The sequence below is a fragment of the Mytilus trossulus genome, chromosome 11, assembly GCF_036588685.1.
Source record: "Mytilus trossulus isolate FHL-02 chromosome 11, PNRI_Mtr1.1.1.hap1, whole genome shotgun sequence".
NCBI classification, from domain to species: Eukaryota; Metazoa; Mollusca; class Bivalvia; order Mytilida; family Mytilidae; genus Mytilus; species Mytilus trossulus.
The window spans coordinates 47,071,133-47,087,858 of record NC_086383.1 but is presented as its reverse complement, the minus strand read 5'-3'; the positions used below and the strand labels follow the sequence as shown (position 1 = coordinate 47,087,858).

At 31.5% G+C, this 16,726-nt stretch overlaps 1 protein-coding gene across 1 annotated transcript in view; it reads left to right on the top strand.

The window, feature by feature from the left end:
• The window catches only part of LOC134690098 (prolyl 4-hydroxylase subunit alpha-1-like), a 52,698-nt gene that overhangs the window by 15,373 nt on the left and 20,599 nt on the right, over positions 1-16,726 (top strand). The window contains exon 6 of the mRNA XM_063550070.1: positions 9,227-9,391. Within this exon, the coding sequence (XP_063406140.1) occupies positions 9,227-9,391 (165 nt within the window). The remainder of the gene's footprint in view (positions 1-9,226; positions 9,392-16,726) is intronic.

Sequence of the window (16,726 nt, the reverse complement as noted above, 5' to 3'; positions counted from 1 at the left end):
AAACGTTTTGCCAAATACAGATAAGGTAATTTATTGTTGATGTAGAATATCCTTAGTATTTCATAGGAACAGCATAGGAATTATTTTGTTTACTACCTTCTGGTGTGTGATTTCTAATCCTTCGCGACACAGTGGTGTTGCACCTTAAATGCGTGTCTTGTATTAAAATTGTGTTCACTCCATAGGGAAAGATTTTACAGGAAATTGTTTCTTAATTATTTTTCTTTAATTCGCGTAACGATGTAATATTCTAACCAAAAGGGTAAATGTCAAAGCAAGGAAATGAAAATTCCGGAAAAAAATAATTTGAATTTGATAAACCTTGTGAAATATATCATTTACGTTATTGTATTGGTAAAATGTAAAATATTGTTTGTTTAGGAAATTTGAAATTATTTTGTTATTTTGTGTCATGAATTTGTATTGATACCATCTCGTATGTTTTTGAAAATGAATATAAGGGTAGTCAGCTTGCCTAAAACGTCAATGAGACACACACAAAAAACGACAAAAAAGGGTGCAACATTCATTCTATAACACAAAAATACATCACAAGCATGTAATTTTTGTAAGAAAAATACAAAATTCGTGAAACATTATGTTGGACTTGAAGCACAGGCACTTGTCTCAGAAAAAAAAATACCTATATACCTTAATATAACACAAGGTACTTAACTAATTTTTTTGAAAAATGACACCCAGTCCCGAATTCACGTTATTTTTTTATTTCTCGGTTGTCATACCTACTTAAACTTAATATGCCGTAAATCTAAATTGATTCATCTACACAATGGTGTATGACACGGCTATCATTGTTGTCGGGATCATTAGTAGCAGGCCTCACAAGTCGGTCAACGGGATGTTTCTTTGCGTTCGTCTAATTTTTTGGCAACACCCAGCCCGCAGTGATTGAATTATTATAAAAAGTATTAAAAAGTATTAAAATAAAAACTGTCAGCTTCCCTCTGACTATCAATTATTATCTTTATTGTAAATTCTTTACAGATTATGTGAAACAAACCCAAATAAGTGTTTTTTGAGGTCTGTCAAATGTGTCAGGAGTTTCTAATTTTAGAACTCAGATTTTCCCATTTTATTGACATCATTCAGACTCTCTCTGGATTTTACATAAGATATTGAGATAACTCCAAAGGGTTTTAAAAGCGGGAAATTTTGAAGTATGGAACTGAATGAAAAGATGTATTTAGCTAATAATGCTATTTGTTCATGGTATGTATATTTCTAATAACACTTTAATATCATTTTGAGTAGGGAAAACAAAACAAAAACATATGTCAATTCTTATTTGAATGGTAATTGACATTTTTAAAATCCTAAACTTGCACAAACCCCTTGGAGCTAGAAAATCAAATGAATATGGTTATATTCTATATACATTCTAATCCCACAAAATAAGGGGATATGGTATAATTGCAATTGATGCCACTCTCTAGCAGCTGCCTTCAAATCAAGTGGACATATAACTATGGATGTGGTCCCACTGATACAATGATCTATAATTCCATCCTTGACATTTGGTTGCATGATGTTTTGCTTTGTGGGGCATATGATATCTGATGCAATTTCCACTGCTACAAATTCCATTATAGCCTCATTATATTAACTGAATTATAACCTTTGTGTTATAACCCATCTCTTGTCTTGAATTTGCTTGAAATATTTGAACCGGGTTTTAAAACAGTCAACTAGTAATCAGAGCCTGACATGTTCCCTTTAATAAAATTTCATGGACAACTATTCATTTCAATTTTTCCTGAATATGCATGTAATATTTAACACCTATTCTAAGGTTATATTTAACCAAGACATATTTTAGCCTTGTCTTTTACAAATAACAAACATTTTGTAGGCTATCTGAAAATCTGGATATTGATGAAAATAAACTACTGAGAAGTCCCAACATATCCATAGAGAGCATATACAGCAAAGCGTCCAGTGATATCCCAAATGTAAAGGAAATTTGCAATCAGAACTGCATATTAAAAATGCTTAAAGCCATTTTTCCATGTATAACAAAGTCCAAGTTGAAAGAAAATGGTGTATTTATATCGAGTGTCAAAGGGGTAAAATTTAATTTACAGCCTGAGCCTGGTGAAAGTATCAGATTTGCAGATATTAACAAATATGTTCCCCAGAAATGGAATATTTTAGAAAATACAACCACTACACTAACCTTAGGATATCTTTCTATTGAAAAATTCAATGGAAATTCAGTTCTTATGAAGTTGAAAATAGGAAGTGATAGACTACTTGGGCTTTTTGTGGCTGGGTAAGCCATAAATCTTTCTGACTTTTTCATTGGCAAACGTATCACATTCACTCTAAAATCGTTAAAGGGTCTATTTAAAAGTTTAAGAACAGTTGGTTTATGTTATGGTGCTACTCTTGAAACAAATGATTCTGATATATTTTCTTCAAGCAAACTGTGTGTTAAAGAAATATGCTTAACAGACACCAAGTCTAAGACTGTAATAAGACATGTAGAGTGTTTGAGAACTGTCCAAATAAATTCTCAATCTCATACTTGTATTAAATGTTCTGAGCACAAGCGTCATAAAAAATATGATCAATCAAAGATAAAAAAAACTCTGACAAGGAAAATGTTAATCCAGCAACCCAGCAAAAAACAGATGTAACTGATCAATTGAGGAAAATTGCACCAAATTTAAGTGAAAATCAAATTATCTTATTACATGTCAAATTGAATCTTCATCACTTACACATTCTAAAGGTGTTCGATGGCCAAAGGAAATTATATGCATGGCACTGACCATATACAACAGAAATCCTTCAGCATACAAAGACATTACAAGAAATGGTTGGCTTAACTTGCCATCTGAAAGTCTTCTATATTTATATAAAAATGTTGTAAAACAAAAACCTGGTATAATTCCTACCATGATGGCGTGGATGAAAAATGAGGCTGTTAGGCTTAGGGTTGAAACAGAAGGCTATTATGGTGGTGTTTTATTGGATGAAATGTCCATACAAGAGGACCTGCAAATAGTTAACCATGGGAATTGTACCTCATTGTTTTGATTGGTAGATTGTGAACCTGAGTTTATGTTAATGCACTGTTCCAATGAAGGTAAATGTGAAAGTAAATTACTAGTAGCAAATCATGTTATGCAGTACATTTTCCATGGAATAACTGGCTTCCGTTGGCCATTTGCTAATTATCCTAATGCACAAGCTGCACCTGCTGACATATTTATCACAACCTGGAAATGCATTGACGCATTATATGAATGGGGTTTTAAACCCATTTACTTATGTATGGACGGTTCTAGCAATAACCGTGCTTTCCTGAAAATGACCCCCTTTTGACAAAAATGGTGGCTTCACATTTCAAAAACCTTTTAAGAAAAATGATCTTTATCATAGACCCCTGCCATCTTATCAAAAAAATCCGTAATAGTGTGTTATCCAGTGGAATAAAAGCTCATGACCAGAGACTATTATCATTTGAAAGCTGTACAATTCAATGGCAGATGTGGATTGATGCATATAACTGGGATCGTAATACCCATAGGTTTCCAATACACAATAAATTAACTCAGGAGCACATATTCCTTAACAATGCTCAAAAAATGAGAAACAAGCTGGCATTTGAAACACTTAATGTTGAAATGTTGCATTTAATGAAAATGTATAGAAAGTCTCTCAGTGGTGAAGCTGGTCAGCAGGCATTAAGTGCAGTTATCCAATTTCTTGAACACTCTAGTACATTGGTGGAGTTTTTCACTGATCAGCGGCCTGTAAAAGATATGAGTGATGAAAGAATAATGAAATTAAGTATTGCATATAATTGGTATAAATCATGGGAAAAACAGGTTTGTCAAAATGACACTATAAGTAGGCGATACAAGAGTCTTCTTACCATGGAAACAAGAGAAGACCTTGATTTTATGTACCATGGGATAATGTCGCTCATCACCTTTTGTATTGAAGTCCTAAAGACTGAAGTTGTACCAGCAAGACTGAACAGTGATATAATTGAAAACATTTTTTGTCAACAAAGATCGCTCTACCATGGACCTACTACCCATCCAACATATAACTCATATAGAACTGGTATAAACAGTGTTGTTTTAGGGCAGTCTTTAGTATCTAGAAAGAGTAATGCAGGTGGAAATGGTGCAAAGCCATTTTCTGCTGAAATTCCAGCAAAGAAATTAAGAATTTGATAAAACAGTGTATGTTAATATATACATGATACATGTAATGCAGTGGATAGACTGACAGCTAACCAATATTATGACAAAACAAATGTAAAGAGGGATAAATTTTAATTAGACAATAATCTATATTAAAGCTATATATATATCAATCAATAAATGAAATGTTGACTTTTGCATAGACTAAAATTTCTTTTAATAAAATTTAAAATCTCATTGAGATCTGACTATTAATACCAGCCACACAGCAAACAATATCTTAACATACATACTTATTATTTAAGAGAAAAAGATATATATGAAAATACAAAGCACAGTACAAAGATGAATAACTCTTGTTAAATATAACTGTTATCTGTGTCCATGTGGGCAATTTTATTTAGAGATCAAATGTACAACTTAATTTTTCTTGGTGTATTCCTGTGTGTATATTTTTTTGTTTGTGTGTGTGTGCCTGTGTAATACAGCTGCCAGCTGCATAACTGCATACATGTACAAAATTATAACAACCCCCCGAAAAAAACCAAGAAGATGGTTAAAAAGCAGTCTTCACATTTTGTCTTTGGTCTCTTATTGGCAATCATGACATATCATCTTATCTATATATATCTATATTTAAGATTTATTGAGGTTATATGTCAAGCTATTAACTCTATCAATGTGGAAAAATGTTTCATAAATACATGTTAACATTTCAGAATTTAAGATTAAGAAAATATGCCTTTGAAGCACAGGCACTGGTCTCAGAATTAAGGTATATAGGAATATTTTTCTGCGACAAGTTCCTGCGCTATTAAGGTTTCCCTCATAGAATAGAAAAAAATAGCAGTGGTTTTTTTTAAGTAATTAAATTGATTACACTAAACACAAAAACTTACATAAATGTTTGGTCATCTATTCACAGCACTTCATGCAATACCAAACATCTTCTGTTTAATCTATTAATTGATAAGCTGATATATTCTGACATTTTTTGTGATACCAGTTGTCACATATGTCACATTGTATCCTTTCATCAACAGTGTTAAACTTGCAACTACATATTGAGCAAACAATTTCATCTTTTTGAATTTTTTTCAAATTTTTCTTTCTTGTTATCCTGCTTTTAGGAGTGTATGGTTTTCTTTTTCTCTTACTTCCTTTTTTTGACGCAGATTGTTTACGGTCTTCAACAACTGGTACATGTTCAAGGTTTTCAACAGCTTGTTCATTGTCTTCAGAATTTGTTAGTTGGCCCACATTTGGAATACTAATAAAATTAGGCACAGTGGCTAGTAAATTATCACACATAGCTTGTTTGGTATCTTTTATAGACATGTTTATGTCATATGCTTTCCCTAGACACATTAATTGCTTTTTTGTAAAACATTTTAAAACTAATGTACCAGAATCACAAATGCAGGATTGCCGTTTTTGGTGTGAATTATTTTATGTTCAGATTTATCATTCAAAATGTATGACATTGAAATTTGTTTACTGGTGTTTTCTCTTTTTGCTGTTTCAACAACCCTTTTTCTAAGAGTTTCAGATTTTTGCATTCCAAAACTTTTAATTAAGTCTTTTCGAAATTGGTTGTCAGATACTCGACAAAATCTCAAATTAAGTCTGAATATAGCGCTTTTAAACAAGCCATTGCTAAGTCCTCATCCACTCTTACAAAGGTAGCTGTGAGATCAAAATTCTGTAATAATTTCTGAAAATTACGAAAAAGTGTCTTGCTGCTTAATAATTTCTCATGAACAAAATTAAATATATTAGAGCCATGTTTATGAAAAAATTTTCATTTTGATAATTTATTCGGTTTCTATCAATATCAACAAAAAAGTCTAATACATCATCTTTTATGTCAGTTAATCCTTGTGTTAAATTTTGTTGTCTTTTGGTTTCTTCAAGGCTTTCTTTGTATGAACTACTCTCCAATAAATCAGCATATGTTGTTGTAATATAATCCAATAGTTTTACTTTAAGGAAGCAATCAGTCACACAGGACTGTTTGTTTTTCTTATACATGTTATTTTTTCCTATTGTCATGTAATGATACTTGGATTTTGCAATACATCTTCCAGCAATATACCTAAGTTTGCCCAAGCCTGCATCATCATTTGAGTATGCACTTTGTTGAGGTGTGAATTCAGTTGAATCCTTAATTTTACTAGTTTTATTTTCTATAATAAAATGTGAAACAAAGTCAAAAATTCTACTAAAAACTGTGAAGTCATCAGATTCTGCCTTCCTATTGCAACAATTTTCAATGAGAGAAATATATTCATTAGAAGTGAAAACTTATAGAGTTTGCTGAAATAGTTTGTCCATGATTTTGAATCTGTCTTTTTTTCAGTAGATTCACTTCCAAAAACCTGTTCATATATATCTGAAATATTTTCAAAAATTGTCGTCAGATATAAATTTAGTTGTAATTTATGCTATAAATTCAATCGCTCATTTATAAAAACCTGTTCATCAGTCACCAGCATATCAGGTAAACATGACCGTATGTCATCTAAACTTATTGGACAGTCATTTAAATTCACTTGTACATTGTGTATCTCATCTTCAGATGCAACACTATCTATTGGATCACCCATATCTTTATCAACATGTACCATTTTCTCAATTTCATCAATTTCTTCATAAGTGAATTCTGATAATTCTGATTCAGATAAAACATTTTCTTCAAACTCTAAATTAAATTCTGTTGCTAAGGAATATGAAATATTGCAGCATTCCAAATCACTAAGAAATGGAACAGAATTCAGTTCATAAAATTCAAATAGGGATTTCTCAGGTTTTATTACATTTTTAGTATGAAAATCAATCAATCTCAGTCCTTTCTTTTTTCTGACCCTACCACACCCAGTTGTCCTGCTTTAAAAATATTTGAAGAATCAACCTCAACTCTATCCAAAGTAAGCCCTTGTGCCTTATGAATAGTCGCACCATATGACAAGACTAATGGTATTTGTAGTCTACTAGCTACAACTTTGTTATCAATTGAACTATAAACTGTGAACATTTCTCTTTTTATGTCAGTTATCAAACCATTAAAGTTAACAGTGACAGTGTTATTGTCAGTATTTATTTCCTGCACAGTTCCTTGTAACCCATTGACAAGATTTTTACTTAAATTTTTCACCAACATTACTGGACAGTTTATTTTTATATGTAAAGATTGACCAACAGACATTTTCCTTAATTTAGTTGGGTCTCCTTCATCAAGAGAATGAAATGATTTTAAATTTCCTTCTAGATCAAGAAGGCGCGACGCATTATACACTTCTCTGTCAAAATTTCTTGCAAAGAGTCTTATGGGGTCATTGCCAGGAGGGAGTGGCCTTTGGAGACGTTTTAACAAATTATGCGTATCAGTTGGTAGCTCTCCTTCACAGGGCTTCACAAAATCAGGTTCATCTTGGCGCATTACTTTATCGAGCACTACTTTATGTCTAAATACATTTTTAAAAACATCAGACTTAAAACAGAATTTTCCAGGGTCTCTGTTAAGTAAATTTGGAACTGGGGGGGGGAGCTGAAAAAAATCTTCTGACCAAATTATTATTATACCTCCAAAATAAAGATCACTATCTCTGATATTTCTACATATAAATTCAATCTGATTAAACATTTTTGCAGAAAGCATTGCTATTTCATCTAGAATTAAAACATCTGTTTGCTTGATGTTCAATTTGTATTTTTGAAAATGTTCATCAATAGTCAACTTTTGTAATAGTTTGTCGTTAGAATAATGACCATCTGCTATACCGGACCAGGAATGTACAGTAATCCCACCTATATTCAAGGAAGCCACTCCTGTTGTTCCTGTGACTGCGACCGTTTTCCCCCTTTTTTTTAGTTCTTGTTCTATAGTACAGACTAAATGGCTCTTCCCCGTTCCACTTTGCCCCAGAACCAAAAGGTTATGACCATTTTTTACCTCATTTAATGCTATTAGCTGTTCAACATTCATTTTGTTATGAAACACGCGTGTACACGACTCTGTACACAACGAAACTAATGTAGAGTTATAAATTGACCAAAGTTTCCCACTTTTATTTTTAGCCAGACGATTGACCAATGAGAAAGCAGTATAAAATTACATGCGGACTGGGTGTTGCCAAAAAATTAGACGAACGCAAAGAAACATCCCGTTGACCGACTTGTGAGGCCTGCTACTAATGATCCCGACAACAATGATAGCCGTGTGATACACCATTGTGTAGATAAATCAATTTAGATTTACGGCATATTAAGTTTAAGTAGGTTTGACAACCGAGAAATTAAAAAAATAACGTGAATTCGGGACTGGGTGTCATTTTTCAAAAAAAATATTTAAGTACCTTGTGTTATATTAAGGTATATAGGTAAAAAAAAAATATGAGACATGTGCCTGTGACTTGAAGCTAGGGCACACTGACAAATATCTGAATGGTTGAATCGATTTTTTAATTATCAAGAAAACCCACATGTATACATGTATGCGTTAAATAAATAGTAGACCACTCTTAAATGATCACAACGTATACGTATTTGTTCTCTTAGTCGTTAAGATCTGTTGTGAAGTAACCCAATTAACTTTAAAGTTTTTTTTACAATGAATATTTTTTATCATCATTTAATGATATCAGATCTAAACATTATTATTCTTAAAAATGACTCCGTGATGGTATACAAAATATTTAAAACATATTCTAAAGCTTTGTGAAAAGAAAGTTTCCTTTCATGTATCGAAACGTGTCACAAGCGATTATTTCACTCCCCACTGGAAGGCCTCTGATAGACTGAGGGAGCATAAAATCATAGCCGTTGACAAACAAGTTACAACTAAAAAACATTTTACGTTCATCGACACTGTTAGGAAATTCATTCTATAAACATGAACCCTGCTTTGTACCCGTCTAATAGCTTAATGAACCACTTAATTTTCACCTTGATGTACAATGTTATTGTCATTGGAATCATTTGATTTTAATAAAATAAAAACGATAATTAAAATACAGTTTTGATAATTGCTTTGCTATATTACGTTGTAGTCTCCACAAGAATATTCCAAACTGTACTGCTTTTCCAGTGTTACATCTATACCATACTATAATGCTAAGGTAGAGATAGCACATCTCCAACCAAAGATACTCTTATTTCATGATGTTATATCAGAGACGGAGGCAGCCTTTCTTCGACAAGAAGGTAGCAAAAAGGTATTTATTATTAGTGAATGATAAGTAGTTTGTGTTTTTCTCACTTTTAAGCAATATCAATAATTCTCGTCAATTCTATCCGATATAAATTATATGAAGACATTGTAAACATATATGTTTAGTGTTATAAATGCACGTTTTGGTGCTATATCCATATTCAGGATTATGTTGAATATATTAATGATATAGTCATGCTTTTTTGGGTCCAAATATTATGTTGTCATTAGTCAAACATAAACATTGATTTCTCATCGATAGATTGGTATACATGTTTGATCTGATCACAATCTTCAGAAAAATATAAATATTTTCGTGGAAAAGCCTCTTCAATACTGGAACAGTGTTTGTTCATATTTAAAAGAATTTAAAAGGTATACCAAAAATTCGGAACTCGAAGGTTAAATTCAATCAGAGGAAATCCATAAAAACTGATAAAATCAAACGTTATCATCGGAAACACTTTAAGGAGATAACTCTGTAAAATCAGCTAAACGTTTTAATAACGTTGTATTGTTAAGGGAATGTTAAGCTTTTCAATGATTAAAATAAGTGTTTGTCAAACATCACCTGTGTAATTTTTCTGATAATATGGTTGGTTCAAATTTTTTAAAATTTTTATATTTTCGTCAACGGGTTAAAGTAGGTCAAAGTAAATACTTTGTCAAAATTTTTGAAAATTAAACGAGCAAAATTTTGTGTCCAGTAGACTAAAATAAAACCTAATACTGTGTTCTACTAATTAATCTGAAACCAAAATAAAATAAATCGATCGAACATACAAACAAATACAACCTGGTTGCAATAACTTTGACATAGAGATGAAAACTCTCTCATCTCATAAAATACCGCTATCAATTATTATAAATAGTTTATATAAGTTCTGATACTGCAAAGCTCTCATGACTTTTAAAAGTATCATTGAGCTTATGTTAAATTCGTATTTCTCCTTTTAAATGACTATACGCCTCTGTTAAAACGAAATAAGTTAAATAAGGATTTTATTATAAGGTCATGTTTTTCTATCTATTAATGCCGTCTTTACACTTGACCTTTTGGTTCTAAATGTGTACTAATTTGCATAGTTGTTTCTTGTTTTCAACTAACTTTTAGTAACTGTGAGTACTCTCAGATCCGTACGTATGTTTTTGTTAAAGATATTTTTTATTTGTATCGATCTGATGAGATAATTCCTCTACCATTGATGTTTACTGTCTGTTATTTTAACAAATTCAAAATGATGTATTTTATACGATTATTTGCGAAGACAATTACCTTAAACAATATTATTGCCACAGATCAATTCAGTTGACCTGTGTGACGATAGATTTCCAAATTGAATTTAATAACACAACATATTCTCGCTATAGGTTGCACTTTGTAAATCCAACTGTTTCTTTTGGTGAGATTTCATTTATATGATATTCATAGATTAGTCAAGTCAATCTAGCATAAACTTGACCCTAACCTGAAAGTAATTGCAACAGAAGATGTTTAAAGGGGCACTAGCTGTCAAATTCATGGTCACCGATTTGACTCAAATTCTCATATTTGATTTATAACAATGTAAATAATTTATCCAAACTTTCAAAAGTCGAAAACAAACAGTTTACAGAGCTTGGGGTAGATAATATATAGGTTCGGTTCGTGGGTATTTTAGTCCAGACGCCATCTAATTAACTATCGATTTGACCTCATATGAACATGTGAGCGATGTAAACATAAAAAAGATATGAATAGATTAAACCAACACGTGCAATTGGATTTTTATAGGTCAGTTTGATTTTATTTTACAGATTAAAAATAGATGTTTCTCATTGTTTTAACCGTATAAGAATGATTTTATGTGCATCGAATTGGTAATCAAATGATTTTCCGTAGTTAATGCATGCGTTGACAATTTCTAGCTACGGGTTAAATTGAAGTTCACATGAATACGGATTTAAAGAGGTCGACTCATTCACTTGCAAGTGAAAAACAAACTATCAATGTTTCTTAGCGTAATTTGACAAAATTGAACCTTTTTGGCTATAACTTTACCGCTTCTATCTATCAAAATGTATTGATTCCTGATGTTTTAACAGTCGTTAGAGTATAACAAACAACTCTAAAGGTGTTTTCATATATTTAATCAACCTATAATCTAGATTTCATAATTTATTAGTTGAGTATTTATTGATTTTTTCAACATGTCAAGGAAAGAATCTCAAATTTAATAAAAATAGTTAAACATGTATTCTTTTTTTTTGTGGTTAAAAGATTCTTTACACAAGTAAGATGCTGAAAAAATTGAATATACAGATATAAACAATACCAAATGTTCACATTATTTTTTCAAAATGGTCACAATTGATAAAGCTTCAAATTTGCAATTTCTTTAATGAAAAATGCACACAAAAATTAAAACTACCCATAACACTTCGGTTTTGTACATTTCTTGAGCAGATGATTATATAATTTAGTCAAAAACAAACTTATAACCCCATCAAAGTATTATACTTTACATAAATTTCAAGAAAATCAACTTATAAAAAGCCAAAAACAAAACAAAAAACTCATTTTTTTGCGGAGTTATCTCCCCTTCTAATGTTAATTTCCATAGGAAATTCAAAATGCTGATTTTGAGTTTCCCTAAAGTTAGATTTTATTGGAATTTTTCGTGTATATAAAGGGCATACAGCTATAGATTAGAACTAAAACATTTTCAGTTGCAATTAGTTTGAGGTTAAATCTTAGTTTGACTGGAGTAGACAATTCGATTTGTTGAAATACTGGTTCCAAAATATGATCTCTATGTTTCATAGAGACATCCTTTGGTACTTTTACCAGTATAACAACATATAAATGCGAGGAAAAGGAATTCTGAAGTAGACAAAAAAGTAACGGAAGAGGAAGAAAAAAAATCTTATAATGAATTTAAACTCAAGTTCAGGGCATAGAAATGTTGAAAATAGGCAACACATCTCTATGTTTTGACCTTTGAATAATAAAGTAGTGCATATCAACTTTAAAAAAAAAATACAAATCTTCATAGTTAAAGAGTCGCAGTTATAGCTGCAAAGGGAGTTCCTATATGAAATTGCATTGTCTTTATTTATACAGATGCAACCTATAGTCTGGTGATTATAGTTATTTTTGCTATTTCCATATACCACATTGGGATCATCGTCAGACGTTGTCAAATGTCATATCTGATGAAACTGCTAATTGAAGTAAGATGAAAAGAACTTTAAAATGCCCTTGGCAAAAAAATTGTCTGACTCTTTAATTTCTTTAGATAAATATATATATATATATTATAAGTTGTTTAGATAGCTGTCTGTGGTTGTCGACTGTATGACCCTAGTCTTGTACGGTTATCTTTGTCATTATCTGTCTCGTTCTCTCACATCCGCATAAACATTTTAACATATTAGTTGTAGATCATCGTGTATTAATACTTTCCATAGAATATGCTGTCGATTGTATTCTCGATGTCATACGCCATGTTAATTTTATTTTTTAACATATGTTTAGTTTATTCTTTGAAATTGGGTTTGTATCCTTTGTTATTCTTTCACATGAGTCATTGTTATTTGTAATGTTTAATATAAAATAAAAGTATATTTAGTCCACATGAAGTAAAAGAAACTGAACAAACGGTAAAAAAATATATTCGACATTGAAAAGAGGATAAATATACTAGACAATGATTGACGCAAGAAGGTAGACGGCGGATGACGGTCTAGTTCTTACATCTATCATATCAAGCCATGCAAATTTCTTATGACAATTTCCGACAAACTGTTAAGAAATGAAATAAGAGAATAAAAAAGTTTAGCCTTCAACAAGAAGCCTTGGTTCACATTTAACTCCAAGCTGTAAAGGACCCAACAATGATTAGTGTTAAATAATTCAAATAAGAAAACCAACGGTCTGATCTGTATTAAAAACGAGAAACGCTAGTGAACCACATCAACAAACGATAACGAGTGAACAGCAGGTTCATCAAATTTTTACGACCACCATTACCATTATCAATTATTATCATGACTTTTACTAGTCATCACCTTTATCAACAAAACCTTGCATATTGTTGTAACAACTGCATATGATTTTTCGGCTAGGCATAAAATGATTCAAACACTGCATTTTATGCTTGGACAAATGTATGTTATGTACCTACAACTAACTTTAATCATCACAATTTAATAACAATTATGCATCCACAGAACTGTTATACAAAATAAAAATATCTTCTGATGTAAATTTATTCCAATAATTCTTTACAAAAATTCGTTAGTTTTATCCTTTTAAAACAAACAATTGGGGTCTGTGTGTCATATGTATAGATACCTTCAGGAAACTGAGTTTGAGTAAAGGAATTAAAATGGCACCCCATTCTGTACCCAAGGTAGCACTAGAATGTATATTTTTAACAAAATCGTGATTTGTCTAAGTGAAAGTAGCTTGTACACAGTTTTTTGTCACAAAATCCCCTTATGATCAAAACTGTCGTATGTCCTTAGGACTGAAATTCATTCATAAGTGAGTAAGCCTGTTAAAATTATTATAGGTAACTTAAATTCTGTTGAAGGAGGATTTGACCTTGTTTTCTTCTGCGCTATTACTGAATGATATGTATACTTAACTTAACCCACTTTATAAAATAACTTACTCTTAATTTGGGAAATTTACAACGTACAGGTATGAGCTAATTAAGATACAAGTTGTTTCTGACAGTTACTAAATAAATGTCTTCGAACATTGATTTTTCACAATAGTTTGTGCGATCGAGTGTTATCGCCGAGAGCAGTGACAGAGTTATCCCTGGTGCTGATACAGTCAGAATAAGTCAGACGTGAGTATCAGTCTACATTCGGTTTTTTTCATTCTTTTTTTTATCATTCTGATGCATCAGTATTGATGAACAATTAAGGTCATTGTGAACTTTATGTGGATGCTAAACTATAGTTGAAAATTAAGTTAGGTCAAGTCATGAAGTCACGATTAACCGTTATAATCAAATTTCAAATGTCGACCAGCAAAACAACAAAAATATTCAATAACAGTACATTTTAGTCAGGAATCTGATGTTCAGTAGTTGTTGTTTGTTGATGAGGTTCTTACCTGTTTCTATTTACTTTTTTTTTATATTGAGTAGACCGTTGGTTTTCCCGTTTTAATGGTTGTAATATTAGTAATTTTTTGAATCCTTTATAGCTTACGTCTGACTTAACGAATGTAACAGGCAACCATTCCCCCTTTTTTTCAACCAAACATTGCATAACACATAAGACATAACTTGTATCATAATCGTGTATCCTAAATTTACGTACAATTTTGTCATATTTTATTTATCCAACCGTCATTAGACGTTCAGTATCGGACTGTTTCTCCAGCTAACATTGTTGTTTTCGCATAAAATAATATGAATGTATTCGTTTTCTGTAAATTGACTATTTTTATTTGAGTACCAGTGATGACTTTTATGTAAACAACACGCCCTTATGGTGTACCAAGTTGAGACAATAACACCCTTTTTAATACTTTTGTAATTTAATAATTCAAAAGTTCAATCCATTCAGTTTTGTAAAATATAGTTTGTTTATTTTTGTGTCCAACTATTATAGTGTTTATACTATGAAGCATTGACATGACTGAAAAGATATTTAAACATGATCCGTGACTAGAAGCTTTGCTCAAAATTTGAACTTATTGACAATGAGATCGAAATGGCATTAAAAAAAGGGGGTATACTGTTTTACCTCTGTCTGTCCTTCTGTCAGTCCGTCAGTCAGTCGTACCGTCCCATGAATATTTTTCGACGCAATTTTCTCAGGAACTACAATACAAGGATTTCTGAAATTTAGTTTCAGAGTTTATCTAAGTCAGGTATACCGTGTAATGCGTTTTCAGATTGATCACTTGACAACTTACTGTTTACCGAACACTTGTATGATTTTACACATGATAGCTCAGTTGAAAATGTTCGTCACATTTTTCTCAGGAACTACAATACAAGGATTTCTCAAATTTGGTTTCAGGATTTATATAAGTCAGCTATACCGTGTGATGCGTTTTCAGATTCATCACTCGACAACTTCCTGTTTACCGAACACTTGCATATTTTTACACTATTAATATTATCCACTTGCGGCGGGGGTATCATCAGTGAGCAATAGCTCGCAGTTTCACTTGTTTTTCACTATTTCATACTTTTCTGAAAAGGACACCTTCTAGAAATATATGAAATTATGTTATTTTGCCGAACAATGCTACAACGGCAAAATTTCTTTTTTACTTCTTTCAGCGGTACGTCATTATAAAAATTAATGAACGGGTCGTCTCATAAGTAAAATAAGATTAGCAAGTGCTGATAATTTGTCTCAGAACCAATCTAAATCTGAAAATACAAAGACAATTTTACACTGTGATGAATAGCATTTTATAATGTACAAATGTTAAAAACAAATGATAACATTGAATGCAACATTAATTTGCAATTGTAGATTTAAAAAATTGCAAGTTTACACTGATAAACGGTTAAGATTATAATTTAATACGCTAGACGCGTGTTTCGTCTACATATGACTCATCAGTGAAGCTAATATCAAAATTGTTATTTTGTCAAACAAGTAAAAAGTTTAAGAGCAATGAGGACCCAAAATTCCAAAATAAGGTTAATAAAATTAACGGTACAAATTTTCTTGCACCAGATGCGCATTTCGACACTACATGTCTCTTCAGTGATGCTCGTAGCCAAAATATTTGAAATCCAAAGCTTATTTGAAAGATGAAGAGCTATAATCCAAAAAGGTCCAAAAAGTATAGCCAAATACGTGAAAGGAATCAGAGCTTTGCATGAGCTAGATACAGTAAATCTATTCTTTGAATAAGAACATCCTTAGTTTTTCGAAAAAAATAAAAGTTTTGTCAACAGAAAGCATCCCTTCTGAAACTAATATCCAATAAGTAAATTGTATATAGATATAAGATGAAAATGAATATATTGATCCATATATTTGATCACTATTTACACTGTATATGTTCAAGAATCAGATCCATTACTGGTAACGTGATAAATGTTGCTGCTGCGACGGTAGAAACCATCTTTGACGGTTTAAGAAGATCCTCCTGGAAGGCAGACGAGAGCTTTGACTGGGTCTGGTCTGAGTTTGTGTACTGTCACATAATTATGAGTATTATTCGAAATAATTCATTTTGTCATAACGTTTCAGCCGGTGAAATTTGTTTCTCTCTCTGTAAAGTTTCAACTTAGATGTTGTATCTTTGTCATAGGAAGACTCTGACAAAATGTGTTACTATTTGATGAGATCCAGATAGGACCATTGGTTA